The sequence below is a fragment of the Coturnix japonica genome, chromosome 1, assembly GCF_054131305.1.
Source record: "Coturnix japonica strain WE chromosome 1, WE-NBRP24, whole genome shotgun sequence".
Classification (NCBI taxonomy): Eukaryota; Metazoa; Chordata; class Aves; order Galliformes; family Phasianidae; genus Coturnix; species Coturnix japonica.
In genome coordinates this window covers 158,785,649-158,813,606 of record NC_140663.1, presented here as the reverse complement: position 1 = coordinate 158,813,606, position 27,958 = coordinate 158,785,649, and the positions used below count along the sequence as shown (strand labels likewise).

Genomic DNA, 27,958 nt, shown 5'->3' with positions numbered 1-27,958 from the left:
AAGGACCACAAAGATCATCCAGTTTTAACCCCCCTGCTATGTGCAGGGTCTCCAACCACCAGACCAGGCTGCCAAGAGCCACATCCAGCCTGGCCTTGAATGCCTCCAGGGATGGGGCATCCACAGTTGTTTTATTATTGAAACACTCTCCTTTTAAGTCTGTTTCTTTGCTGTATAGAAACTAATAAGTCCTTAACAATTTTGTTTTCTAAAACGGAGTGAATAGTTTACTTTCTGCTGTCTTAATGGATCCTTAACCTGATCAGAAGACATAATGGAGGAATGGAATTGTTACATCTGGACAAGACTGAGATCTGGTCCATCCATCTCCTCATCCCCAGCATGCCTTGTTTTTTGAACTGTCCAGGAACAATCACATCCCTTGGCAGCCTGTTACAATGTGTTGCCATTCTTTCTGAGAAGTTTTTCCTAATATCTAACCTGAACCTAACTAAAGGCTATTGCTTCTTGTCCTATTGCTGTTATCCACACCTCACTACAACCTCCTATTAAGGAGTTGTGAAGTGATTAAGTATCCCTTGGGCCTCCTCTTCTCCAGACTAAACAGTCCCAGTTCCCTCAAGTTCCCTGGAACTTGTGTTCTGGACTTTTCACCAGCAAATGTACTTATGTGTTTGTATTGTTCTTGCAACAAAGCATGGATTTTTTTGTTTGTTTTGGTGGTGGTTGTTTTGTTTTAGGGAGGAGATAAGACTATTTTGAAGCGATGAGAAGTTAAGACAGCAGAATTTCAGTGACTACTCAGGAAAAGAGGAGGAAACAGAATCTAAGAATAGGTGGTAAGGAGGAAAAGTGATTAGTGGGTTGAAGAATATAGCCAAGTTCAAAACAAAACAACAAAGAAAAACAACAAGGAACATAATAAGCATTGTACATGAAGAGTGAAGACAGGAAGAAAAGGTCATACATAAATATTCTCTGAATTAAGTTGCTCACTAGGAAAAGAAATAATGCTTTTTTTAAAGTAGTTAAAGATTTAGTAAGTCTCATGGAAGCTATCCAAAACCTCAAGAGCTTGAAAACAGTGGAAAATCTTGAATGCTTTTTGTTTCTTTCTTTTAACACCTTGGGAATTAACTATGTTTTCAGATTTAAGAAGTATCTTCAGAGAAAACTCTCACTCCAGTCCCAGTTGTCAAACTTACTGCTTCAGAGGAGATTGCATAGGAATGTTTTTCTGCTGTCCAGCTGCAAGCTTTCTGAAATTATTCATAGCCCTACTGTAGTAAAACAAACGTTACTGCTTGTGCTTTTTTCTTTATGTGTAATTTTGAACATAAACCAAGATTGTGTATTTATGAGATCTTTCTAGACAACATTATAGTCTTGAGCTGTTCTCTCTGCACCCTCCTACCCACCTCCCCTTTTAAACTGTAAATCTAAAGTATAGTTTTAGTGGTGGGCAGGCTTATGATTTAGAAAATCATATGTGTATGTGTGTATACATACACATATATGCACACTGTTATTGATGTACACTCTGTTTTACTTCCTAGTTCTTCAATCAGGTTCTGATGCTTGGGAAAACATCTATTAGTGACCTGTCAGAGCATGTGTTTGACTTGATTCTGGAGCTGTACAATATTGACAGTCACCTCCTACTTTCTGTTCTACCCCAGCTTGAATTCAAACTTAAGGTAAGCATTTCTCATACTTTCAGTCCTTTTGAAACATTTATGTGCTTTTCACTATTATTACAACTTTGTACTGATGCAGTCGTTTTTTGGTTTTTTTTTTTGGTCTATTTTTATACATAAACACATCTCTGCCTTGCTTACAAACTCACAAAAGCACTTGAGAGTAGTTTAACTTCAGTGTATCAACGTAAAATACAGGCATGGATGTTTTTCAGGCTTTTATCATTCAAGCAACAGCTTCATGTTAAATATTTGTGAATCAGCTGAGAATCTGGTCTGATTCTGTAATGTTTATTGTGACGGGCTTCAATATGTTGCAAGAATTTTGCACTACAAGCTGTGCAGGGAAACTGCATCTGTTCCTAATAGCAAAGTTTGTCAGGGATATGTTGGACCCCATGCTAATGGGAACTGATGCAGCGATTATTTCCATCAAATAGAAGGTCTTTCACAGGTGGAAACAGAAGTAAGTCTTGTATTCAGTGAATGAACCTCTGATTTATTCAAGCCCATTTCTTCTATCTGAGGAAAACATCACTTGTTTGCACTATGTGTTTTGTTGGTTTCATGTTTTTCTTCTTGACTATCTACCATTTCAGAGCATCTCTGTCACTTGGAGAAAGTCAGTATCGCAGCCAATGTTCCCTTTATTCTATACTTCTAAAATTCATTTTGTTTCACAAGGTTTCTGTGGAAGAACATGGGGAATTTGATTAGGTTTGCTATTATGAACTTTGAAACTGATTCCTTACTAAACATAGAGGCTGCTGTGTGGTGGGCAACTTTTTCAATTAGGATATATTTTAATTATTAAAGACGAGGTCTAAATTTGTACATCCTGTGGCCAGTTCATTTATTAGATGACAACTTGCCTCACGTCTATTATTTTTTTCACTAATCTTTCCTTGCCAGGCATACTACATTGTGGTATGATTTATTTTTAATGGTTATATCTTTCCTGTTCAATTCATTTTTCTGGAAAAAGAGTAGGTCTCAGTTTACTTCTTGCCATCTGTCTTAAAGCAGATCTTTCTCAGCCTTTAATGCCTGTTCCTAGAGGTGGAGAACAATTATTGTTCTAGTTCCAATAAAAACACAGTTTGTGCAACTGAAGCTGTTATTCAAAAGATATCATCTTAAGTGCTGCTACATTGGTTTTTTGTTTTTCATAGCTGTAATTGCAGTCATCTTTCCATTTTAGGTCCATTTAAAACTGTAGCTTCTTGAATCATCTTCGTGCTCCTAATGTGTCACATTTTACATTGACTCACATGCTCCTTTATTTAAATTGATGCTGCTTGTTTATATCCCATTTTACTGTTTGAATAAGTAAGTTTAGTAGCCAGACTTTTTTTTAATTGCCCCAGGAGCTTTCTCTGGTTTGTTCCTTCCAAAATCAGCTGGATCATTTTCGTTCTCAGCCTTTCCTTGGATTCTTCATCTCCAGTAGTTAAAAGGACATTTATGCATGTCTGCATTTCTGCTCTTTGTTTAGGGTATTCTTATGTGGTAAACATGCATTGTGTTGCTTTCTCTCCTCAGTCTTAGTCTATCTTTTCCTTACAGCTTAAAGCCCTGAGGGTAAGGTGGTTGACCTTTTAGCACGGGATATTACAAGTGCTAAAATGTTTCCAGTAGATGTAAATTTCAGTAGCTACATTGTTACTGTTCACATTCCTTGATCATTTGTTAAACTCCCGAGCTGTTGGGGATTCTCTCCAGTGCATCTTAGTGTATGTACTATGTATGACTGGTTTCTTTGCTTTGACCTTCTTCATCTTACCAGGATTAAGTTATATGCTTGGTTTGTCGTATTGGCTGTCAAATCTAATTTGATCCATCTTCTATAGTAATATAAATAAAAATCCAAACTCATAAAATTTTTATATGGAATAGTATAATCCTGCTTTAAATGAATTGAGAGGTCTTCCTGTGGTTAAAAGAGTACTTTGAAGATGAATGTTCTGACCTATTCATGAACTACAGTCAGCTTGTCTGAGATTAGCACAAGTTCTTTCTTTCTGCAGTCTTGCAAGTGACAATGTAAGTACTTTCTGCTCCAACAACAGCTGTGGCTTTATACTAAACAGTGGTGGGTAGTGTCAAGCAATTTGGATTCAGGTCCAAATAAAGTGCATATTAGTGCATTTGAGAAGAATATGATTTCAGTAGAAACTCAAGAGTGCCTTATGGTGGAAGGCAGCTAATGTGCTGATTTGAATGGAAAGAAATTGTCCATTTCAGAGATACTGTAATAACAGTATCTCTGTTAGCTTAATGAAGCCTTGGATCAAATGAGTGGTTGAAAGGGAGAGAAATTGGCATTCCATAATAAAATACAGGAGAAGGGAATTGTCTTTTTTGGATAAAGGTCAGCTAAATTTACTAGTGCAACTTCAGTGAGCTTTGCGTATTATTATGAGCTTGTCTGGATGGTTTGGCTTTTCTGAATTTTGTGCATAGTCTGTTGTTTAGGAGCTCTGCCATATGAGCTTGCATGCTGTGGACTCTCTGCTAGGTGTTTAAATAGAAGCTGGGGTGAAGCGTATTTAGGTCATGCATAGTTTTGCAGAAACATCTAATTTTTGTTCACTGAGGTTGTCCGCTACTGCTTTTGGATACGCAATTGTGATAATAGAAGCTAAATACTAGGGATGATTTTCAAGTGTTGATGATGTAGTGTGGCAGTTACTGTTTTCCTAGACGTCACCTGTACAGTTATACAATTGTACAGTTATACAGTCAGTAGGTAAACAGAGCTTATACAGATGTTTTCTATGAAAGATTATTGTGATAGAAGGATAAAGGGAAAATAAACACTGATGTTGAAGGTTCACAGTAAACTCCACAAAGGAGTGATCTCCAGAGAAAGAGATCCTGCCTTAGTGGTAATCAGCCCTTAAATGAGATCTGGGAGAAGTGGAGCCAAGTTCCACCCCTTCCGGTAGCACAGCTGAATTACCTTCACCTGTTCTCCCGCAGCTGACTCATTGCTTGTCTCAGGTGGTTAATCAGAGGGTCAGGCTGTGATCAACAGTTTCCCATACATCACCTTACATGTCTGATGCTAGAGGTTTGTATTACTCCTAAAAGGGAAGACACTGAAAGAAAGCTGTGATTGTCTCAACACTCGCAGTGTCAGTATTGAGGAGAGAAGAAGTCAGGATGATCTCATTTTCACGTGTCGAACAGATAGAAATGGGGAATGTGAGAGGTTCCTTTCAAAGAAAAATTGGGTAATTGTTCTCAGGTTGGAAAATGTGTGTTTGCTTTATGATTTGTTTCCGAAGTGGTGAGTTAGAAAAAATTTGGCCTCATGCAGTAGACCTATTGTAGTCTTCCTTCGAGCTAGATGCCAAGTGTTCCAGTCACTGAGATGCTCTAAAAATATTTTCAGATACAACCTTGATGAGTTCTGCATGAATTTGTTCATATCAATGGAACACTGTTTGAAAAGAACTGAAATACTTTTGTTTGTCTTTGCAGTTTCTGTCATTTTTATCAAAGAACCCTTCTTTCTAAGTTATTTTGACTTGTATAAAAGTTCTTTATACCTGCAAAGAGCGATAAAGATCTAATTTTGTACAGATATTAAACATTTCTTTTTTTAAAAGTGCTGGCACTGTCACGAGAAGCCTGGAGAGCAATGGAGGTCAGCTCAGTAGAGCACAGGGCTTCAAAATGAATTGGGAATAGTAATTCAGTCATCTGAATAAAGAAAGAATGATGTTACATGGGCTTAGTAAAGACACATTCTGTAGTACTTGATCACTGACAACTTAGGGAAAAAGAATCTTTGAACTTTTGGAATATCATTTGACAACAAAGTGGGAAATTACTAGTTGTCCTGGCTTAACTCCTGTTTAGCGAGTGTTGTGGTTTGAAGAGAAGACAAGTCCTTGGAAGAATGGTGATGCTGTTCAGAACTTTAATTTGAGAAAGGCTGTGTCTTTGTTGTAGTGACATGCATATTTTGCTGCTTGATATTGAAGGCTCAAAAAGGAATATGCACTAGTTTGTCCATCCTTCCTTTCTGTTTGAGATGCATCAGGGAGACTGTTGATTGAATTTGGGAGGCATATGGTTACTGAAGAATCTTGTTTCATGAAAGGGGTGTTCAAAGGTCAGACTGAGATCTCCAAAGTTCTTTGAATGTGCAGCTGTTTTGTAATTGCAAAGGCTGATGTCTTCCTTTCCATAAATTCCAGTTAGAGGGAAGGAAGAAAATAAGATGCTGTTGATCTTGACTGTTCCAATTTTAAGGACTTTCCCGAGTTCTTTGAGGACTGTGAAAGGTTTACATACTCCTGACTAGCTCTTTAAGGGCTCAATCATATATTTCCTATTGGCATATGGATACCCTCACAGTAGTAGTGTTGGCCATTTCTTTGAGATAGCAATCCTGTTTTTCAGTCTGATTCTTCCTGCTATCAGAAACTTTTCTATTAGTTGTATATGGTGTATGTGAGCCTGAATTTCTCTGTTATATCTGATTTCTTTGTTTCTAACAGTTTTGGGGTATATCTTGGAAATGGTGGTGGTTTAATCACAACGATGAAGTGAGCTTCACAGAGCAATGTCCACTGCCATTTGATCGGACTGCCTTGTTCTCAGTCTCTACAACTGATAGGGTCTTGAGGAAGTGAACAACGTGTCTGTGACTTGTTATCTGATGGGTTTTGCACTCCATCTTAGTCTTGTTGAACCTCATTCCAGTGGCTTCAGCCCAGCTCTCCAGCCTGTCCAGATCCCTCTGTAGGGCCTTGCTACCCCCAGGTGTTTTGCACTCCATCTCTCTGAACTTCCTTGCTAGTCTTTGTGGCTGGAATCCTCGCGGTTCCTCCATGAGACTGGGGTCTTACAGAAGTTCCACGCTGGTTCTTTTCAGTGTGGAAAAATTCCAAGGCTTTCCTGTTGATGACCAAATCAGTTTTTGGAACTTGTGAGAGCGTAGATCCTCCAGTAACTCTGTTCATATTTACTATTTTTGGATCTAAACGATGTGGCCACCTAGTGTTCAGTCACCTTGAATCTTTGATATTACTATTGGCCTTTTGGTCAGTAACAGGTAATTCTTAATTGCTGTGAGATTTATACATGGTGACTTGAATAAAGAATGAAAAAGTTTTCCTGACAATAGGTGGTGTTCTTTGGAACAGGCAGTGAGAATTGGAATGATTGTCATGTATGAAATAAAAACAGAAAAACCGTTTACCCATTTGTTTCTGAGTGGTTAATATTCTTTACAATAGCTTTAATGGTGCTGGACTTCGTGGATTAAACATTGTCGCTAATACTCTAGTGCATTGGCTTTTGCTGAACAGTGCTCACCCAGGTATGGGCTTTTTGTTCTCCCAACTAGGAGGCTGCAGTGAAGCAAGAGATTGGGAAGGGGATACGCTCAGCAATGAAAGCTCAGGGAAAGGAGAAGGAGGGGAGAACCACTGTGGTTGTAGTATATATCTTCTCAAAAAAACATTATGCATGCTGAGACTCTGCTTTCCAGGAGTAGGTGGGATATCTGCCTTCCTATTGAAAGCAGGAAATAAATTCCTCTCCTTTCATAGAATCATGAAATGGCTTGGGTTGATACTTGTGCACACGTCTTATCTCCTTATTAAACTATCACTGTCTCAATTCCAAGTCTTCTCAGCCTCCATTTTCTCCCCTTTCTGTCTCTGTGTAGGATGAGGGAATAGGAATTTTTGGGAGAGTGTTTGGCTGTTGGCCCAATGTTTTTCTTCATTGAGGTGATCTTGGTGTGGAGGATGGGCTGGCCTGACCTTGGTGGCTCCACCAGCATGAATGGATCATCCATCTCATCACAGCCCTATTCTTCCAGTTCCTGAGTCTCATATATGCTGTGTAAGGGCACCTGGGAAGCCAAAGTAAATGAGAAGGAGCCCTGAGCAGACTTGTATCCATTCACCTTTGTGCCCATCAAGTTACTGCCTTCTGGCTGATGAGGAAGGGTTGTAGGATCCTCTTTGTCAGGCTGTTGCTAGCAAAGATTTCCCATGGTTTTTCTGTTTGAACAGGGAGTGTTGCTGACTTCCAACACTTAGAGGGTGGTGTCAGAAATCATGGCTGCCCCTTGTTTGTGATTAATTTTATTTTTTTTGCCTTGTTTTGGAGAGGGAACTGGGGGACCAATGGGAGGACACTCACTGAAATTCATCTAACTTACATCTCTCTTTAATGAGGATCAGTAATTCATGCCTGATTTTGGCATTAAAAAGGGATGTGTTTAGGGATCCATTGACACAGAAGAATTATTGGTGTGAGAGAGAACAGAGATTAGACTCTGTTGTTGTGTAGGTCAGCTGAAACTGTAACTACGCTGATTTCATTCAGATTTGGTATTTGAATTTGATATTTGAAATCTTTATTACTTAAATTGAATATTCATTTAATATTAAGGAGGATGAAAAGCTCGTGAACAGAGTATTTAGGAAGTAACCGTGATGGACCACAGGTCTTCATTTTCCTATTCTGTCAAATTGATGATATTAAATAAATAAAATTTGTAAAATGTTGACTTCTGTTACATCAGAACTGTCTTTCTTTCTGGACACAGTTAAGCTTTTGGCATTTTTCAGGTCATGTATACTTCTGAATTGCTCCAGATGAGCAGTAGTGCCTGTTCTTTTGACTTTGCTAGTCATAACTGTCTGACCAATTTCAGCTGCTGTTAGTGGCAGACCATAGTATGTAGGCAGAAGAACAGCTGCCTGTGGCTTGTGAGCAGAGTGTAAGGAATTGGAAATATGTGTTCAGTGTCAATTCCTATTGGAGAACCACTACTGAACACTATAACAATTGGACTACTGGGTCGTACCTAAGGAAAAATGTCTGAAGTCCTGTGACACAGTGTGTCATAGGGGGGAGTGATGTGCGGAATCAGACTCTATAGCCAGAGATAGGTTATAAAGCAGGTATGTGTTTATTCAGCGCTGGGCACATGGGGGATCACTCTTCCTATCATGTGCACCGAAAGGCAGGAGCATTACAAAGTTGTATACATATTCATCAAATTTCTGAGAAATCATTAACATATTCATTGTGTTTCCGGGAATTCATTTACATGCTGTCCCTCCTACTGACGCGTGCACAGTCCATAGTAGGGGTCTTGCTCCGGTGGTCATTGGGATGAAGTCAGAAGTCTTCCTCAGGTTACTTCAACCCAGCTCCTCTACTCAATCAGTCAAAGCCAGTTTCTTTGGCTACCTTTCTCTTCCAGCTGTATTGTCTTAACTATGGACTCAGCTGTGCTATCCCAGCTGTATTAGCAATGTCAACATGTCCCACTAGTCCTATTCTTCTGACATTCTCCAAGGCCGAGGATGCTTAATCTTCATGAAGGGTTCCTATTTTCTTGATTCTTGAATTCAGGAGAAGGATCAAGGTTTTTCAAGAGCTTGTATTACTGACTTTTTCCTCATAAGAAGTAAAGATTGAAGTAGGATATACAAGAGAGACTGTAACAACAGTCGGTCCATTTAATAAGAAATGAGAATTTGAGAACCGATAAATAAGAATTTATTATGTAACATATGCTTATGAACTCAAACCGGAGAGGAAAAAAGGTGCTACTGACTGCACTCCAAGAGGAGGTTGTACGTGACTTGGGAGATAGTTGGTCTGAATTTGAATTGGATAAATTAGTCAAATGCAGATAAAATGAGCTAATATGAAATACTAAGGTGTGTTCATGCAGTAGCATTATAGTTTCATGTCATGTAGTGATACAACAGTGTCAGAGATTTCTTCATCCTTAACTTGTCTTCCTCTGGTATTAAAAGGATTTTAAATATCCTTTTACTGCTCTTAGGGAGCTGAATTAAGGACGTACTGGAGAACTTTTCAGCCCATTTATGGTACTGAATCTGATAGCAGAAATAGCTGTTTTTAGGACTGGTGTATTGCAGAATACTGATAACTACATGGGGCACTTATTTTGTGTTCAAGTTGTGATGCTGGACTAATAAAAATTTAAAAGATGACAGAAAAGAATGGTATTTGGAAAGGTTCTTTTATGTTGCAATAAAGAAGATTGAAATGGTAAGAGGTGATTATCAACTGGTTAATACCAATTCAGCTCTCCTGCTCTGTCCTTAAAGAAGTGCTGCAGATGGCTTTTTCTTTCTTTTTTTTTGTAATAAAGAACAACTGTAAGTATGTGCTAATTGCAGAAGTATCATCGCACCTTTGCAAAGTGTGTTTTAAGCTTTGGATGTGTGTTGCATTAAATAAGTGTGGTGCAAACCAGTGCTGCTGGAATTGTACCAAAGAAGGTCTTGCTTTGCCTTTGCTAATGTTAGTTCTTAAATAAGAAGAAAAACATCTATTTTAACTTAGCATCTTTAAATAACAGGTCCAGTTACCATGTGTGAAAAGTCTTGGGTGCTTTGATATCTAGAAATCTGTGCTCTGAAAACTTTTTGTTTGCAATGAAACTGTTCAGGAGAACAATTCTAGATAAGGAGAACGGTTTAGGTAACTTCTAGAGAAGTGGAAGGAGTTTAGTAGCTTTTTGTATTTTTGATTTTGTGTATATTTGCATAGGCACAGTAACAGACAACAGTACCTGTAATGGAGAGTTGAAAAGATGCATATCTGTGTTTTTCACCAGATTTTGTTCAGATGTTTTCTTCCTCTACTTTTGTTTTTGCTGTCTTTCTAATTTTGTCTTTTCCCAGCATCATTATTATTATTATTATTATTATTATCATTATTATTATTATTATTATTTTAACTCAAGATACACATTTGCATGAAATTTTTTTTTAGTGATTTTTTTCTTGTTGGGAGGAATCGTGGGGGAGGTGTGCAATGGTATAAAAACTGTACGAAGCTACTTTGTGTTTTTTTGGCATGTTCGTGGTGCTGGTTGGTTGGTTGACTATTTTTAAATAAGTGTGTTCTTTTTCCAGAGCAATGACAATGAAGAACGTCTGCAGGTTGTAAAACTTCTAGCAAAAATGTTTGGGGCGAAGGATTCAGAGTTGGCATCTCAGAACAAACCGCTCTGGCAGTGCTACTTGGGAAGGTATGCTATATTAGTTCCACTCCCAGGAGACAGAAAATATTCAGTGAATTGTAATTCAATATTTTTAAACAGCCTCCTCTCCTCCCCCTCTCCCCGCCTATTTTTTTCTCCTCTCAAATGATACAGTTAACTGTGCACCCCTCTGCTGTGTCTGAAATCTGGCAAATAATATTTAGGAGGTTATTTGAGAGACATCATCTGCATTTTTGTTGCAGAGTGGACAATTACAAGTCATCACGTTTTAATTCTTCTTTTTTGCCACTATCTATACTGATATTTCCAATAAAAAGAAGCAATTATCTTAATTTGAATTTCTTTACAAATGACACTGTTTAGTGATGGATTAATTTTAAAACAATATCAAGTGACATTTGCAGTATTGGATGTTACCAGGTCTGTTTTTGATGAGGTTTTCATGTATGATATTTGTTTACTGGCTTCAATTCTTTGTATAATTTGAATACTCTTAAAGAGGTATGTAGTATTTACAATGCAAAAAGCAGTGTTTTGTTTTTGAAATATTCTGCCAGTTTGATATAGGAAACAAAGCTGGAACTTGCAGTCAGAAAGAAGTCAAGAATATCTGCTGTGATGAAAATGTTTTTGAGTAACTAAGAATAAACTATGTTAATTATTATAAATGCAGTAGTAATTTCATCATCATAGAATCACAGGGTTGGAAAGGACCTATAAGATCATTCAGTCCAACTGTCCTCCCATTACCACTGCCACCACAAGCCACTAAACCATATCTTGTAGCTTCTCATCTAGACAATAGCATTCAATGATACCAAACACAGAATGTCCTCAGAGAAATGCTGCTTCTAAGAGTAGAGGAAATTTAATTGAGGAAAGGCCTTGTTCTTGAAAGTATGTAACAATTACAACATCACATGTAATTTAAAAATAACAGATCAAATTGGATTCCAAATAAAATAATTCATTGTGTTGCAATATGAAACAATGTAGTCATATATTTTTTTCATAATTACTGTTTTCAGCCAGTTATGAACTACAGATGTGCATTTACTTTGCAAGGATTTTAAATAAGTTAAAATAGTTGTTATTAGAGAGGCCATTCTTAAATATCTTCCTTTAGAAAACATAACTTTTACTAAAATAGGCATTTTTTGAAACATCTTTCTTTGATAAATAAGCATTTTTATAAAAAAAGTGTTCTAAAACTTGATTAAAAGTTGTTTAAATCCAGACATTTTGATGCCCTGAAAATGCATTTTATTTTTCAGAAGAAGGTAGCCCTTATTGTGTCAATCGTTTTGTTTATATCATTACTTATATCAAACTTAAACATGAGAAAATGCTAGTTTTCAAACATCAAATTCAGTTCAGTCTTTCAGAAACCAATTTTACTGAAGATGAAGTATGGATCATTCTTAGAAGGAATTTGTACTAGGTTAGATGCCCATTGATTTGTAAAGAGAAGAACATCACCATTTTACACCATTTTTCAGGTGCTGATTCACGGTTCATGCTTGAGTAGCTGGAAGGTTAGAGAAATGATGTTTAAAATGTAAGACATCTTTCAGTAAATAACTGTTGTCTGCCTGTGAGTTTTTCATGTGTACCGGGGAGGATATTTCCTTTCCTCTTTAGAACAGGAATCAATACGTGGGCACAAGACTTTTCTTAAGGATGATCAAATGAATTCTAGGAAATCAGAGCTCTTTTGTGCATGTAACTGTGCATGGGAAGTGTAAAAATCTTTAGATTTTTTTTTTTTTGGTAGAAAAAAGCGAGTAATGAGTGACTGTTTTTTTTATGATTTTGCAGTTGTTGTCATTGTTCTTGTTGTAATGTATTGTCTTGTTTCAAAATAGGTTTAATGATATCCATGTACCTATTCGTCTTGAATGTGTGAAATTTGCAAGTCACTGCCTTATGAACCATCCCGACCTAGCAAAAGACTTAACAGGTACAAGACTTATTATAACATTAAAATATAGTTATAAATCCTGTGGAGAAGTCTGGAAGGTTAGTTTTAACACTAAACAGCATTCTCTGGCATCATAGAGGGTATAATTGAGGTTGGGTTTCTTACTGGCAGAGTCCCTTACCTTCCAGTGCTGCCTCTCAGATATGGAAGTGGTGCATGAAGAATGCCTTAACCCAAGGGAGAGTACCCTCCTTGTCTTTGAGTAGTTGCATTCCCAACTGCTGTTGAAATGAAGCACCGTGGGATCAGGCAAAAGCAGCCTGTCCAACTAACTAGTCATGGCATTTATTAGGGTGTAGAGTGTAGAACTTAAGTTCCACAAACAAAAAAAGTGTAAATATTATGTAGCCACTATCTAAAGTACCAAAACAGTCCTTGGGACTGTGACCACAGCCATTGGTTTCTCCTCCATATCAAACACAGCCGGTAATTCAAAATCTTAGTAGGAGGAATGCAAGTGGCACGGATAGAAGCATTTGGTATTTGTCTCTCCTATATGTCTTAATGAACAAAAGTGCAGTTTATTGAATGGATTGCTTTTTTCAAAGTGTATGTGAAGGCTGCATCTTCCCCTGATGACTCATCTCCCTCTTTGGAGGTAGTATATTTGACCATCTCCCCTAAGGAGGAGATTTATGGGGCTGTTAGTTGCATGGGACTTCCCTCCTGCCTGCTGAACGTTTGTCAGTTTAGACAAACACATGCAAGCTGAAGTCATGTTGTAGTTATTGTATTGTTAAGCTGCGACTTCTCTGTAATGGCAATGGTAAAGATTCTCAGGAGTGCATTTCCAAGGTGTTTTTCTTTTTTTTACTGTTGCTGAAAGACATTGTGCCCCCTCTAATGGTGTCCTCTGAGAAATGTAACGCAGCTTGCCCCTTTCTCTTCCTACAGTGCTTATCGCAGACAAATGGTTCCAAAATTTCTCTCTCACGGGTGTTGTATACAATAATTGTGCAATGGCAATCTTCATTTGTTTGAGGTCGTTTTCATCTGAGACTTTTTTTTTTTTCAAAAAGCTCTTTATTTTTACAATTTTGTAACTTCTATTGCAAAGCTTTATTTCTTATGCTTTTTAATTTTTGACATTTGTGCTGATTACCAGCAATGTGAAGGGTGAATATTTCAGATGAGACTTGGGAATTATCATTCACTGAGCTGTAGTAAGAGTGCAGTAACTTGTGGTTATTTAGAGCAAACTTAGAATTTTCCATGTTTCCTAATGCTCTTAGTGTTTCACTGATACATGCTGCATGCAGTGATCTGATGGCCTTTTATGTGCATCCTCCTACCAATGTGTGCTCCTAAATTAACCTAGAATACATACTTCTAAAGATAAATGAAGTTTGCTGTCTGTTTTGTGCTTTTCTAAAACGATAGAAATTCATAAAAATGTGATACTTACCAGCAGAAATCTTCAGATGTTTATAGGAGAAAATTAGTGGTAGTACCAAATAATAAGTAGCAATGTGCCAAACTAGTCTAGAAGAATTGCTTTAAGTCGAGGAATTATAAGGATTTGTCTGAGTCAACATCTAGTTTACTTGAGTATGCTTTTTTATATCTCAGCTTACTGTGCTTATGTGATTCACATTGTGGAGTGTTTCTAGAGCATGTGAACTAGATTCAATTTGGAAAGTAAGCGAATGGTATTCAGGAGTGCAAGTAATGCACTCTGTAAGTCCAGGGACGTATAGGAGTCTGCAGGAAGAGAGTAGCTTCTAGCCAAAAGTAGGGCTTTAAAATGCGTATAGTGTGAGTATCAAGTTCCTAGCACTGTCTGCTCAGCTTTACAGATCCAATTCTCTTGGACTATAATAGTTGCTAATGTAGATATAATGGATATTTAATATATTAAGCAAATAAAACATTTATTACAGACGTTCCAGTGAAGAGTAAGGAAAATTAGTGGTTTCTTACTGTCAGTGCTCCAAACTGTGGAAATCCATGGTTTTCCACTTCTGTCAGTTGGGGCAGCCCCTAGAGAAATAAAAATAGCTGAAGCTGTGTACTTAAAATAAAGTACTTATTTTTATTTCCCCAGAATATCTTAAAGTAAGGTCACATGATCCTGAAGAGGCGATAAGGCATGATGTTATAGTATCCATAGTTACTGCTGCTAAAAAAGATCTGCTGCTTGTCAATGATCACCTGCTTAATTTTGTCAGAGAACGAACACTGGACAAGCGGGTAAGAAATAATTAGTACCAATAGTGTCTTCTGTTCTCTTGCATCTTATTGTAATTGGCTTTGTTTCTTAGAAGTAATACTTCTAAAAGTGCTGAACTGCTTTTAAAATATCTAATGAAAACTCATGTAAAGCAACAATTTTTTGAAGCAGTGTATTTAATGAGGCACCTTTTGCCCCCGACTGAACTGCAACTTTCATTGTGCTGTATTATTATGATATCTATGTTTCAACATGTAGTATATTTTGCTTGCACTACTTTGTTCCAGTTGTCTAGTTTTTATAACATTAGAATAAAATTAGACCCTTTTATAACATTGACATATTTCAAATGAGGTTTTGAGAGCAAATTTCAAAATGTATGGCAGATTACTGATGCAAATTGTTTTGCCATTAGAGATAGCTGGATTGCTTAATTTTAATTAGAACTTTGGAAGACTGTGAGTATAGTAGCTTTCAAATGTGAACAGCCTTGAAATTTAGTTTGGTTTTGCCTGGTTATTTGGCACAACATAGGAAGTCTGCTGCATATTTTAAAGTGGGGTAAACAAGGCTGCTAAAGGCAAACTTAAAATTGTCACTTGACTTTTTTTCATTTGGTGACATGCTTTTCCCTGCTACAGGTGTAATACAAACTCAAGTTTTCAACAACAGGTTTGTGAGAAAGGGTGTTGAATTGAATTGCTTATAATTCTAAATTCAAGAGGTGTGCTTATATAGTGGTTACCTTCATTGTTGTGTTTAGCATAATAGAAGTAGCGTAATGTTTGTCCTAATGAGAAAATATTGTGCTTATTACTCAAACTTAAAAAATAAAAAAAAAAAAAAAAAGAACTATTTTATTTGGAGGAAGAATAGGAAATACCTACTGGGAAGTTCAACAGTTTTTTCATGAATTTTAAGCTGCTAAATTGTGGCACTATTTATTTTTCTCAAGTGGAGAGTGAGGAAAGAAGCTATGATGGGACTTGCACAGATATACAAGAAATATTCATTACAGTCAGAAGCAGGAAAAGAAGCTGCAAAACAGATATCATGGATCAAAGATAAACTTCTGCATATATATTATCAAAACAGTATTGATGACCGGTAAGTCACCTTTTTGGAAACTGGGTATGTTTTTGGATAGATGTGGTAACTTCTCAATTTGCTTTTCCTCTGAGCTTACATGTTGACAGGGTGTTCGTTCTGTATGTTTTGAAGAAGTGGTCAATCTTCCGTGGCTACAGTCAAATTTTCATAAAATCTTGTAAAGGAAAGGACCTTAAAGATCATTTAGTTCCAGCTCCCCTGCCATGGACAAGGTAGCCAACCACTGGATCAGGCTGCCCATGGTCCCATCCAACTTGGCCTTGAATGCCTCCAAGAATGGAGAATCCGTGACTTCTTTGAACAACCTGTTCAGTGCCTCATCACCTTTGGAGTAGAGAATTTCTTCCTAACATATAATCTAAATTTACCCTCTTTTAATTTAAAGCCATTGACCCTTTCTCTGTCAGTATCTGACAGTGTAAAAACCCCTGCTGCTTATAAGTTCCCTTTGAGTACTGGAGGAACCCAATGAAGTCTACCCAGAGCCTCCTTTTCTTGAAACTAAACAAGACCAGCTCTCCCAGCTTTTCTTCATAGGAGAGTTGTTCCAGCTCTTTTATCATCTTCCTGACCTTCCTCTGAACCCTCAGTGGGAACTAGTTTGGGAGCTGGTCTGCCTTAACTAATTGATATGATCTTGTTGGCTTTCGAGATGAATCTTTGGTCTTCATAGCATAATGAAATACAAAAAACATTGCAAACCTATACAAGTCTTTCTAAAAAATTATACTCTTGAAAAATGTCACCTGCAAAGTTAGCAATTATTTCCTTGATACCATGAAGATAGGAAGAATTCTCTTGAACATCAGATCCTCATTCACAGTTTATAAAAATTTCAAGATCTCTTAAAACTAGCTGAGCTTGGATTTTGACCACCTGATCCCATTGGAAGACACTAGGAACATAAGCTTGCACATAAGGATGAGAGTTTTGTTCTCATTTCCAGACTAAATGTACACGATTGCAACATGGGTGTGGTTTTCTTTCTTGGTAACTGACAGAACCAAACTTTGTTTCCTTCTGTCTCTAAATAAAGATGTTGTAGCAGGAACCTTTATTAATTTCCTTATGAATGTACTTGGAATTTCACTATGGAAGCAACAGAAATGAGATTACATTTTCCATTCAGGAAGAAGCTTCTGACTACTATCTGAGTTCTTCTGGGCTTTGTGATTATGTCTAATAATCAGCATGAGTTTTATTTCTATTTTAAGCCCTTTATATTACATCAACTCAAGAACAGACCATGATACTAATCCTTTAGGCTGATAATTGAGACATCCTTTGATTTTTATCTAGATGTATGTAATTGATTTTGATAATGTCATCTAATAAATGTTCTGCTAACATCAATACTATGACTTCCTTAGATATCTTGTTGTCTACGTGATGCCGAGTTTTATTGAAAGTTAAGTGGCCTTGCCTTTAGGCTTTTGAATCTTAGTATGCCACAATTAATTTCTAGAGAATTTCTGAATGAACTTATTAACATTTTGAGCTCAATTTCTTGCTTTCAGATTACTTGTTGAACGCATCTTTGCTCAGTACATGGTCCCTCACAACTTGGAAACAAATGAAAGAATGAAATGTTTGTATTACCTTTACGCAACACTGGATTCAAATGCTGTAAAGTATGTGCTATTTTTTACTTAATGCAATATAATTTTTAATACAGTTGTTATTGTAAATTGGTTCTAAATTGTTATGTCTAGCCTAGTGCAGTATACAAAAGCAGTTCACAGACTATTAGTATTGCTATATTACATTTTCAGCATGCTCCCTCAGGTGAGAGTTTGAAAAACCAATAGGGTGGTTTTCAAGGTGTGGTACATTTTAACCATAGGCAACTTAAAAAAAACCAACCAACCAAAAAAAAAAAAAAAAGACAACAAAGAAGGCAGTGCCAAAGGGCTGCCAAGGGCCTTGTGTGCATTTCAGTCCTTTCATGTCTGGAAAGAGTTAGCATAGATTAGTGGCATTTACTAGATCTTATCTGACAACTTTGGAATTAATACACTCCTCATTTTAGCAGCCAAGATGACTTAAGAGTGGGAAGAAATTACTTGCTTGCCTCTTTTCCTTCAGCATGCATTTTACTTACAGTTGTGTTTAGAGAAGACAGATGTGTTTAGAGAAGGCAATTATTTGCCCTCTCCAACTTAAAATTTGTGAATTAGACTAATGACAGTTTTGCTGCTGTAATGTTTGCTGTTTGATTGGATTTCCTTGATTTTACTTAGTTTTTGGAAATCAAATGTATTTTTTCACAAATGTCATAGAATGGCTAAAAAGCAACTTTGGAATTCAATTAATAGCTGTTTGGATGCCCTGCATTTTTGGTGTAATGTAGTCAAAGATACTACAACGTTAGTTTTACAAATCAAAAACAATATTAAGAAGTTACTGTTGTAGTGATTTCTGGTACAGGCTAAACAAAATGTGGAACGGGTTTTTTTCAGTACTTGGTATTTCAGACAACAAATAACTTCTGAATTCTACAGCTTTCACATGCTGCAGAATGCATTTGAAAGATGTAGTATATTCACTTAAATGGGACTGTCTTTTCCTTTTGAATTCTACTTAAATTGAGATCACCATATTTACTTTCTTTTTTTAAAAGATGCCTTATTTTTCCTGGGAAGAGAGCTGTAGGCTCTCTCTAATGCATCCCATACAAGTCTAATCAGTGCTTGCTTTTCACAGTTTGGACACCTAGTTGGTGCTTTCTGGGAATTGTTTTGATAATAAAAATCCTAAATATCTGCCTTAGTCTGCTTCTTCGAATGGATTTAGAAGAATGACTTTGGTCTTGTACAGATAAGTTCTTTACGAGGCAGACATCAGTTATTACCCTCTTTTAAAAGCACTGTAGCTAAACGTTTGAAATGGACCTTGTTTCAAAATCATTCTTTGTTCCAGTATAGTATGGTCAATTAAATTTTCTATATCATTCCTTCAGGAAACATTTACTGTTTGCTCACACGGTGATAAAATTTCAGGTGACGGGCACAGTTATACTGTTTATTGAATAGGAGACTTAGAAAACTTTCTCCTTTTTTAATGTATTTTCTCTCCTCTCTTTTTTCTTCTCCTTTTTGTTTTAGAGCATTGAATGAAATGTGGAAATGTCAGAATCTGCTACGACATCAAGTAAAAGATTTGGTTGACCTAATAAAACAACCAAAAGTAAGTTCTGTTTGTCTTTATTCCACAGTGAACGTGGGTTACTTAAAATTATAACCTGCTTTTAATTACATTAATGCCAATCATAGAATCATAATCCAGATCATTTTTAATGACAGAAAAGGCTTTGATCTGCTAGACTACACTTGCAGTAGGAAACATATGTGTCTTTTGTCAGTAAGAGTGAAGAGAGAGATGTTTCTAAGAAATTAATTAAAATTTATGCTGAGATTTGATACTGAAATACACGTTCCCGGTATTTGAGTTGCATCTTGCTGGGATTGTTTTGGTTCCTGAAAGAGGAAAAACAACATACAATTTTTTTAACTACCAACTTGAGCAATTGAGAAAACATATCTGAAATTTCTGATTTCTTTCCTTATGTAACTTAGTAACAATTAAGAAATATATTTTATCCCTGTAGGTTGGTTGTTCCTCTTCTCTCTTGTAAACTTGTTAAATGCTATGTTGGGAATGTTAGACTACACTGCATATCTTTGTTTAGAAATTTTCTCAGTAGGAAAAATAAACAGTCCTAGAAGGTTTAGAATATTCTCAAGGTAAATTTTAGGTTTGTTTTACTTGTAAGTGCACATTTTCATTTGGAAAAAAAAAAGATGAAATTCTGGGACTGGTTTAGAATGTGAGGATAACAACTTTAATAATAAAACTTTTTAAATTTGGGGCCTTTAAAAATAATATTAAAAAAATATAAGTGTTACTGTACTCGTATTCATATCTTTTGATGTTTTTATGTTCTTTATGTGAAAGAAACATAATTGCATTTTTATGGCTGAATTATCAATTTGTGGAAATTACCTGAACAGGATGAGAGGGGAGCTGTGTTTGCACAAGTGTAGTTGGATTATTTAGTGTCTACTTGGATGTACTACTGTCTTGAATGTAGGAGACCTATCAAAATCATACTGCTCAGTCCTTTTGTAGTTAAGTTGATTGCAGTGAAATTATGATTTTGACTGAGTGCATTTAAAACATGCTAGAATGTTGCACTGAACTCTAAACACAGTAATTGCCAATACAGTAATGCTTTCTTATGTTTAAGTGACAATTGAAATGATTTCAATCTACTTTTTCATATTTTTAGTGTAATTTAAATAAACTTAGGTATAATCCTAAACCTGAGTTTGCTTCGTTCTTCTACATTTCAATTGTAAGTGTTAGGGGCGAGAACACAGTGCTGAGTGATGGAGTACTGCTGAATTTGGTTTGTTGTCAATTAACAATTTTAATTATTGATTCTGATATTTGTCAGAAATAAAAGCAAGCTAACACTTAGCGAAACGCCCTTTTGCTCCCCATCTGACACTTCTGTTTCCAGCTTCATGATCTCCAGTCTCCTTGCTGCATGCAATGGTAGATGTAGGGGCTCCTTTTGCTGCTCGTTTGTTTCCCTACTGCTGTGCTGTGGATACATTCACTGGCTGCTGTTCCTTTTGAGTCAGTTTTACCTTCTCCTTGTTTCTCCTTTCTACCCCAGCTCCGGCAACTCTTACTGTTCTACCTGTCTTTCTTTCACATTTCTCTGTTCCTGCTCAGATCTCTTCTGCCCTGCTGTCCTTCCTGCCCCAGGGTTTCTCATCCCTAGCAGCTACAACCCTTAATGTTTCCACAGAGGTTCTCTGACCAGTGTTGGTGGGTAGGCTGAGTGTGGAGCTGGCTGAAATCAGCTGTGACCTTCTACTGCACAGGTCATTCCTGTAGCCCTTTGCCAATTATGCCCAATTAAGATGCTCAGCTGATTGTAGTAAAACTTATTTTTTTTTTAATTTTAATGGAAATTGTCATTCAGAAGTGTAGCAACGCCTTTATTTCATAAAACCAAACTGAATGAACAAGTAATCTTTCAGAAGATAACTTAATGTTACCATATGTAGATTTTTCACTTTGGTCTAGTTTCTACCTTTATTACTTACAATACCTTAATTGTTGACTTTTTTCCATGTGGCGAGTATACACATTGCAAGAGCTCTGAGATGTCCTGGGGTAGGACAAGAAGCAATGTAAAGAATGGCCAATGGGAAATTCTGAGTAGATAGTAAGGAGGAAAACAAATAAGACTCCAAGGATGGTAAAATATGGAACAGTTTGTCCAGAGAGGCTGTGAAGTCTTCATCCTTGTAAATACGTAAAAACACAGTAAGGTGAGGCCTGGAGCAAAACCTTATCTATGCTGGCATTGCTTTGAGTAAACAATTCAACCACGCAACCAACAGTTTCCCCTTCCAACCTAAATTATTCTCTGACTATGGACCTTTTGAATTTTCCAGTCCACTGTTTTTCCCGCATACTTGAAAGTCATTTGGACATCCAGTTAAACTCTTCAAGGTTTTCCCTTCCCCACCCCATGAGGCTTTTTACTTTTATTGCCCACTGCTTTCCCCAGTGTGAGCTCTATTGTTTAACAAGCATGATTGAGGAGACTGAAAGTATCACGATCAACAGAAATAAGAAGTTTCCTAACTTTTTCTATTCTAATACAGAACAGACATCAATCCTGTCTTTAGGCAGAGATCTTTTTCTGAAGAACAAAGGCAGAAATCCGATCACTTCTAATTTTCTCCTCTAGAAATGATACAGTTAAATTTGCTTGTCCGCATATGGGAAAGTGGGTGAATACTCTTGTGTCTGTATTACAAGTATAAGCTTAATTTGGTGCAGGTATGCTGCTGTTCTGATGCTTCTCTATCATGAATGTAAAGATGTATGGATAAAATTCCACAGCCTTCTAAGCAGAAATGTTTCTTGATCACCAATTGTCATTATTTGGTGGGGTTATATATCTAGAAGTTAAAAGAATCCTTCTGACCTAGGCCATCTCATATTTGGATGAGTGATTTGTATTTTATGCAATTTAAAGGCTGTTTTAATGAGAGCTTCAGTCACTAGTACTAGAAGACCAACTCAGTACTGGAAGATCAAACAGGAACTCCACAATAAAGGGTGGTGGGTTTTTTGTTTTCTGATTTGCAAGAGGAATGCATTTTAGAGGTTCTGTATCAAGTGAAGCCTGTAAACTGGAACTGGTTTCTGGTGTTCCCTCTGCCACCATCTATTTCTGAATATAGTCTGAATGTGCCTGTTCAGCCCTGAGATGGAAAAAACCCCAAAACAGCAGTGTTCTTCTGACACTTAGGATGGCAGGAAGTTCTCTAAAATATTTAATGCCTGGAAGTGTGTCCATGTTGTAAGACAGAGATGATATTCATTGGTAACACTGCTAATCTTCACCTCATGCTCTATTTTTAGTGGCCTTCCAGAATTTGAAGGGACTGTATAAACAGAAGGGACTGTTTACGAGTTTACTGTTTACAAGGGTGGATAGTGACAGGACAAGGGGAATGGTTTTAAACTGAGACAGGGGAGGTTTAGGTTAGATATTAGGAAGGAGTTTTTCATACACAGGTTGGTGACGCACTGGAACAGGTTGCCCAAGGAGGCTGTGGATGCCCCATCCCTGGAGGCATTCAAGGCCAGGCTGGATGTAGCTCTGGGCAGCCTGGTCTGGTGGTTGGTGACCCTGCACATAGCAGGGGGGTTGAAACTCGATGATCACTGTGGTCCTTTTCAACCCAGGCCATTCTGTGATCCTGTGGTTTTTATTATACTTCAATCTTTCCAAGATTGACACTGTTCTCAAAAGGTTAAAAGAGTTACCATATCCTGATCGATTATAATTTTCTGCAATAGTGCTGGAACTCAAAAGCCCATTTTCTTTTGGAGTGCCTAGTTTTCTTCAGAACAGAAATTTCCTCTGAACATTTAATAGACACTTTAATGTGTTTAGCAAAGTTATTGTTATAAACAGCATCTGTGCTACCTCCAAAGCTGACTGGCTTATTTGAACAGTGTTTGAAATCTATATTGAATTTCACTGAGAAAATAGAAATTGTATATTCCTGGATTTGACTTTCACCTCTGTCTTGATGGTTTTCCCCTCTGGTCTGTAATAATTTTGAGTCTTCCCATAAGAAGATGTTAGTGTCTTGCAACACTGCAGCCTAGTGATGACATGAGGCCAATGAAAAGAGCCACCATCAGTCTTCATTGCAACTGCTTTGATATGAAGAATTTTTTTGTCTTTGTTGCCTGTTTGTAATTTTGAGGTTTATCTGTTATAGAGGAGGTTCTCGAAATGACAGTTCTAGCTCTGATGGTTGATAAGTGCTATTCTTTTTAACACTGCATATTCTCTGTGAAAGATCTTGAAGAGTGGCTATGTTCCCATTAAAATGATAGTCCTCTGAGAACAAATTAAACATTCCTAGCCCTTGGCAGATACTACTTACGTATATTTATGAATACTCCTGCAGATATAGTAATCTGTTCCACTAAGAATGCACTTTCAGAAGTCACTGGACAAAAAGAGTGGTTTGCTGTATGGTTTGGAAGCTGCTATGGTCTTGGCTCCATTGCTATATGCTTGAATTTTCATTCAGGCTCCAGTTTTTATCCTTTTTAAGATTTCAGAGTTACTTGGGAACACTTATTATGTAGCAATGAAATATTTCAGTTTGTTTATTGTTGCTAATTTCATTTTCAAGCAGAAATATATTATTTAAAAATTCTGTTTTTCTTGTTTGACTTACAGACAGATGCCAGCAGTAAAGCTGTATTCTCAAAAGTGATGGTAATAACAAGTAAGTGAATTGAAGTATTTACTGTAAGCAGAATTGCCTACTGTAGAAAGTATCCTTGAAGCTTGTCACTCAATGTTTTGCTATGATTCTAACTGTTGTAGATTAATTTTAAATGTAGATGACGTAGTGTTATTGTGTCCTTTAGCATTTATTATATATTAACCGATGTTGATTAACCAACTAAATTACATATTGCCTTACCTGTTTTTGAGATGTCAGTATTGTAAGTGTTGTCCAAAATCCTTTTTTCTTCATACGTATATATAAAAGCTGATCAGTCTATAATGGTTCCAATTGCTGTAGTTCTGTATTTCATTTTAAAAAAACAACTAAAAAAAAAAACACCCCAACAACGTACAGTAAAACATATTTAGTAGAATTTGTTTTGAGCCAACGATCCAGTAGTTGTATGCCGTTTTCTGTGTCAACTTCAATTTACATCTCCTGTACAAAAACCATGAACATTTGAAGAAGCATACAAATACTTTTTGTCAATGAATTCTTGTTGAAGTATGGAATGTAGATATAAGATTAATACATGGCTTAAGAAATGCATTTTGTAGAGTTGATTAAAACATTGTAAGTTATTCTAAAGTTTAGTTTCAAAGAGGGAGTAATTTAGCAAAAATGCCCTTTTGAGGTTTATTGCTTGTTTTATCAACTTATCTATATACAGCATGTACTTCTTTGTGGACTATAGACTTTACATTGTTGCTGTGGTTAGTTTCTGCTGTTACTAATGTGACCAAGTACCCTTGCCATGTTCATGTGGGATGACAGTTATGAAGTGAAAGGGAAAACAATTGAAAGGGAACAGACAGGTCTGTGGGTATAGAACTCTTTAAAAATTAGTGTCCTTGTAGATATATCTGCAAATTAAGATGTTTTGTTGCCTTTTCTTCTCTTCTTGGTTAACTTAAAGACAGGCAGAAATTCTGTTGGTGAGATGTGTCAAACTTGTGTAACTTACATCCTAATATTTATTAAAATAAATAGTAATTTCTCTTGCATGCTTTAAGGAAACCTTCCTGATCCAGGGAAAGCTCAAGATTTCATGAAGAAATTCACACAAGTTCTAGAAGATGATGAAAAAATAAGAAGTCAATTAGAAATGCTTGTTAGCCCAACATGTTCGTGCAAACAGGCTGAGGGATGTGTGGTAAGAATAGCTCTTAGCATACATGTCTGTTTTGAGAAATAAATTGGTTATAAACATAACTGAAACATATATTGCAGAGGGAAATTACAAAGAAGTTGGGCAACCCAAAACAACCAACAAATCCTTTCTTGGAGATGATTAAGTTTCTTCTTGAGAGAATTGCTCCTGTGCACATTGATACCGAATCCATCAGGTAATTTTGTGTGCATGTTGTGGACTGCAGATCACGTAATTTGAAATTAGAATTTCTAATTTTGCCTTTAAGCACAAACAATAATGGAATCACTACGGAAGAGGAATTTTTACGGCCTACTGGCCAGCAGTATTTTCTTATTTTTCCTTGCTTAGGGATTTTTGTCTCCTCCTTCAGATTGTAACTACACAATTGTTTGTCATTCATCACAGCTGGGATAAACTGTCAGCAAAAAATGGATTTATTACTCACGGGGGAAGTTTGGTTTGCAAGTGACTGCCTTACTTAAAAGGAAATTTCTGTTCATGGCTATTGAAAAACTTCATGAAAATTTTTCATCCAGAATATTAGCTCATAGTAACACAGACTGAGTAACTTAACTGAGGAAGTAAAGGTTGTGGTGGTGTGGCACCAAGTGTTTAAGCAGAAGTAAGCCAATGAAATTATGGCAGTGAAAAAAGTAATTGCTGAAATAATTGTTTAACAGATATGTTTCATATGTGGTAGAGTCTTAGAGAAAACTAGTTCTAAATACTGGTAAATTCTTATCTGCTAATTCCAGCTGTAGTAACTGACTTATAAGTACTTGAGCTTTTCAGTTTATTCTTGTCACGTACACAGTGTAATGGTGCTGTTGAGATTCCATTTAAAAAATCTTTCAGAAACACAACTTTCCTGTTGATCTTGGATAAAGTCCTGCTAGATTTTTGCTTTCAAATTTGAAAGTACATATAAAAACATCACAAAAGCAATATGAATTGTGTGGTTAAGTAATATTCAAATGTGGTAAGCTGTAACGTTTGTTTCACTGTGTACATGCTGACTGACTAGCAGGAAGAGAAGGGGAGTAAGTTTATCTAAAAAAAAAAAAAAAAGAGAAAAACAGGTATTTTTAGTCCTGCTACAGAGTTGATCTTCTTCCATCTTTGTAAATTTTTCACTGAATTTTTCTTTCATTTTTCAGACTGTCAGATTATTTTATTTTCCTACAGGTAGTTATTTTTGTCCTGTTAGGTGCATAAAAATTGAGAGCCTTAGCAGGAGATCTATTTCTTGTGCTCAGTGATTATAATTATTTACTGAAGGAATATTCTGAGTATTGTTCAGTCCTTTGCAGGGAAGCTGCCTTATAGCACTCACTAACAGGAGAATTTGGATAATTGCCATTTGCCTTCCTAGGGAACAGTGTAAGAAAAAGCAAACATTACTGTCAAGGAGAAATGTGCAGGAGATAAGTCTGTTAGATTTCTCATCAACTTCCTGAACAGCTGTTTAATAGTTGTTTACCTACTACTGTTATTGATGGTTCTTGTGCATAAGTTTTTAAGTATCCATAGGAACTAGTAAACTCATCGTAATTCTTACCTGAATTTGTTACTTTAATGCTCAAATTGTTTGCTTACTTGGATCATCCTTCCAGAGTAATTTATGTATACTGCTTAAATCATGGTAGATAAATGTTTGTTTTTTTGTGGTTTTTTTTTTAACTTAATGTTCAATGGGAGATGAGGACGTTTGGATTATTTATGTAGTTGACTTGCATTTATTTTATGATATGCTTATGTTTTATGGGTGTTAAGTTTATTAAATAAAATGTATGTCTTGAACTATGAAAGCAGACACAGAATGGAGTTGCAGTAAATGCAAGGCTGTGATTTTGTTTTTCCCTTCAGTGCCCTTATCAAGCAAGTAAACAAATCTATAGATGGAACAGCTGATGATGAAGATGAGGGTGTGCCTACTGATCAGGCAATCAGAGCAGGTCTTGAGTTGCTTAAGGCAAGTGTATTCTTGGTCATCCGTAAGCATGTGAAAACTATAATAATTTTTTAAAAATAACTTTGTAATTATCAATTAATAATTTAGTCATAAGAATTGTGGTGGTTATTTGGAAGAGTACTGGTTTGGTTTTGATTGTGTTTGCTCTGATATACATTTATAACCTCTGAATATAAGGTTATTTTAGAAATGATTTAGAAGCTTTTCTAGAATACAAAAGTAGTTATATTTGTGATATTGACTCCTGATTTATTTATTTATTTATTTTTATTACTAGAGTGTGAATTCAGTGGTTTGTGAATATCATTTATAGTTCTTCTAGAACTGTAATTGTGTATGGCCATAATACTGTCATTCTTATGAATTCCACGTACACTTTGGTGGTCTTACCTGTTTTTAATGTATGTAATCTTCCTTGAAGCTCACTTATCATAGCAAACCCTACCCAACCTGAACCTCCCTGATGCAACTTGAGGCCATTCCCTTCAGTACTGTATGCAGAAGAGGCTGAACTCCACCTCACCACAGTCTCCTTTCAGGCAGTTGTAGAGAGAGATAAGGTCTCCCCGGAGCCTTCTCTTCTCCAGACTGAACAATCTCAGTTCCCTCAGTCACTCCCCATCAGACCTGTGCTCCAGACCCCTTGCAGCTTTGTTGCCCTTCTCTGGACGTGCTCCAGGGCCTCAGTGTCTTTCTTGTAGTGAGGGGCCCAAAACTGAACACAGTACTCGAGGTGCGGCCTCATCAGAGCTGAATGCAGGAGGACAATCACCTCCCTGCTCTTGCTGGCTGATGCCATTCACCTTCTTGGCTACCTGGCCACACTGCTGGCTCATTTTTAACCGAGCATTTACCAACACACTCAGGTCCATCTCTTCCACACAGTCTTCCCTACACTCTGTCCCAAGCCTGTTGCATTGCTTGGGGTTGTTGTGGCCAAAGTGCAGGACCCAACACTTGGTCTTGTTGAACTTCATCCCTTTTGCCTCAGCCCAGAAATTCAGCCTGTTCAGATTTCTCTGTAGTGTTCCTACCCTCAGGCAGG

At 36.8% G+C, this 27,958-nt stretch overlaps 1 protein-coding gene across 11 annotated transcripts in view; it reads left to right on the top strand.

Moving 5' to 3' along the window:
- PDS5B (PDS5 cohesin associated factor B) overlaps window positions 1–27,958 on the top strand; it is a 99,943-nt gene that overhangs the window by 33,664 nt on the left and 38,321 nt on the right. For 9 of the 11 annotated variants that reach the window (XM_085536259.1, XM_085536255.1, XM_085536257.1 and 6 more), the window contains 11 exons: window positions 1,518–1,658; window positions 10,592–10,707; window positions 12,546–12,640; window positions 14,706–14,851; window positions 15,787–15,938; window positions 17,459–17,572; window positions 19,046–19,127; window positions 23,734–23,782; window positions 24,802–24,941; window positions 25,019–25,134; window positions 26,808–26,913. In XM_085536259.1, the coding sequence (XP_085392385.1) occupies window positions 1,518–1,658; window positions 10,592–10,707; window positions 12,546–12,640; window positions 14,706–14,851; window positions 15,787–15,938; window positions 17,459–17,572; window positions 19,046–19,127; window positions 23,734–23,782; window positions 24,802–24,941; window positions 25,019–25,134; window positions 26,808–26,913 (1,257 nt within the window). Of the gene's footprint in view, window positions 1–1,517; window positions 1,659–10,591; window positions 10,708–12,545; window positions 12,641–14,705; window positions 14,852–15,786; window positions 15,939–17,458; window positions 17,573–19,045; window positions 21,287–23,733; window positions 23,783–24,801; window positions 24,942–25,018; window positions 25,135–26,807; window positions 26,914–27,958 lie in introns of those variants that run through there. The other 2 variants (XM_085536261.1, XM_085536262.1) reach the window with 2 other exon arrangements.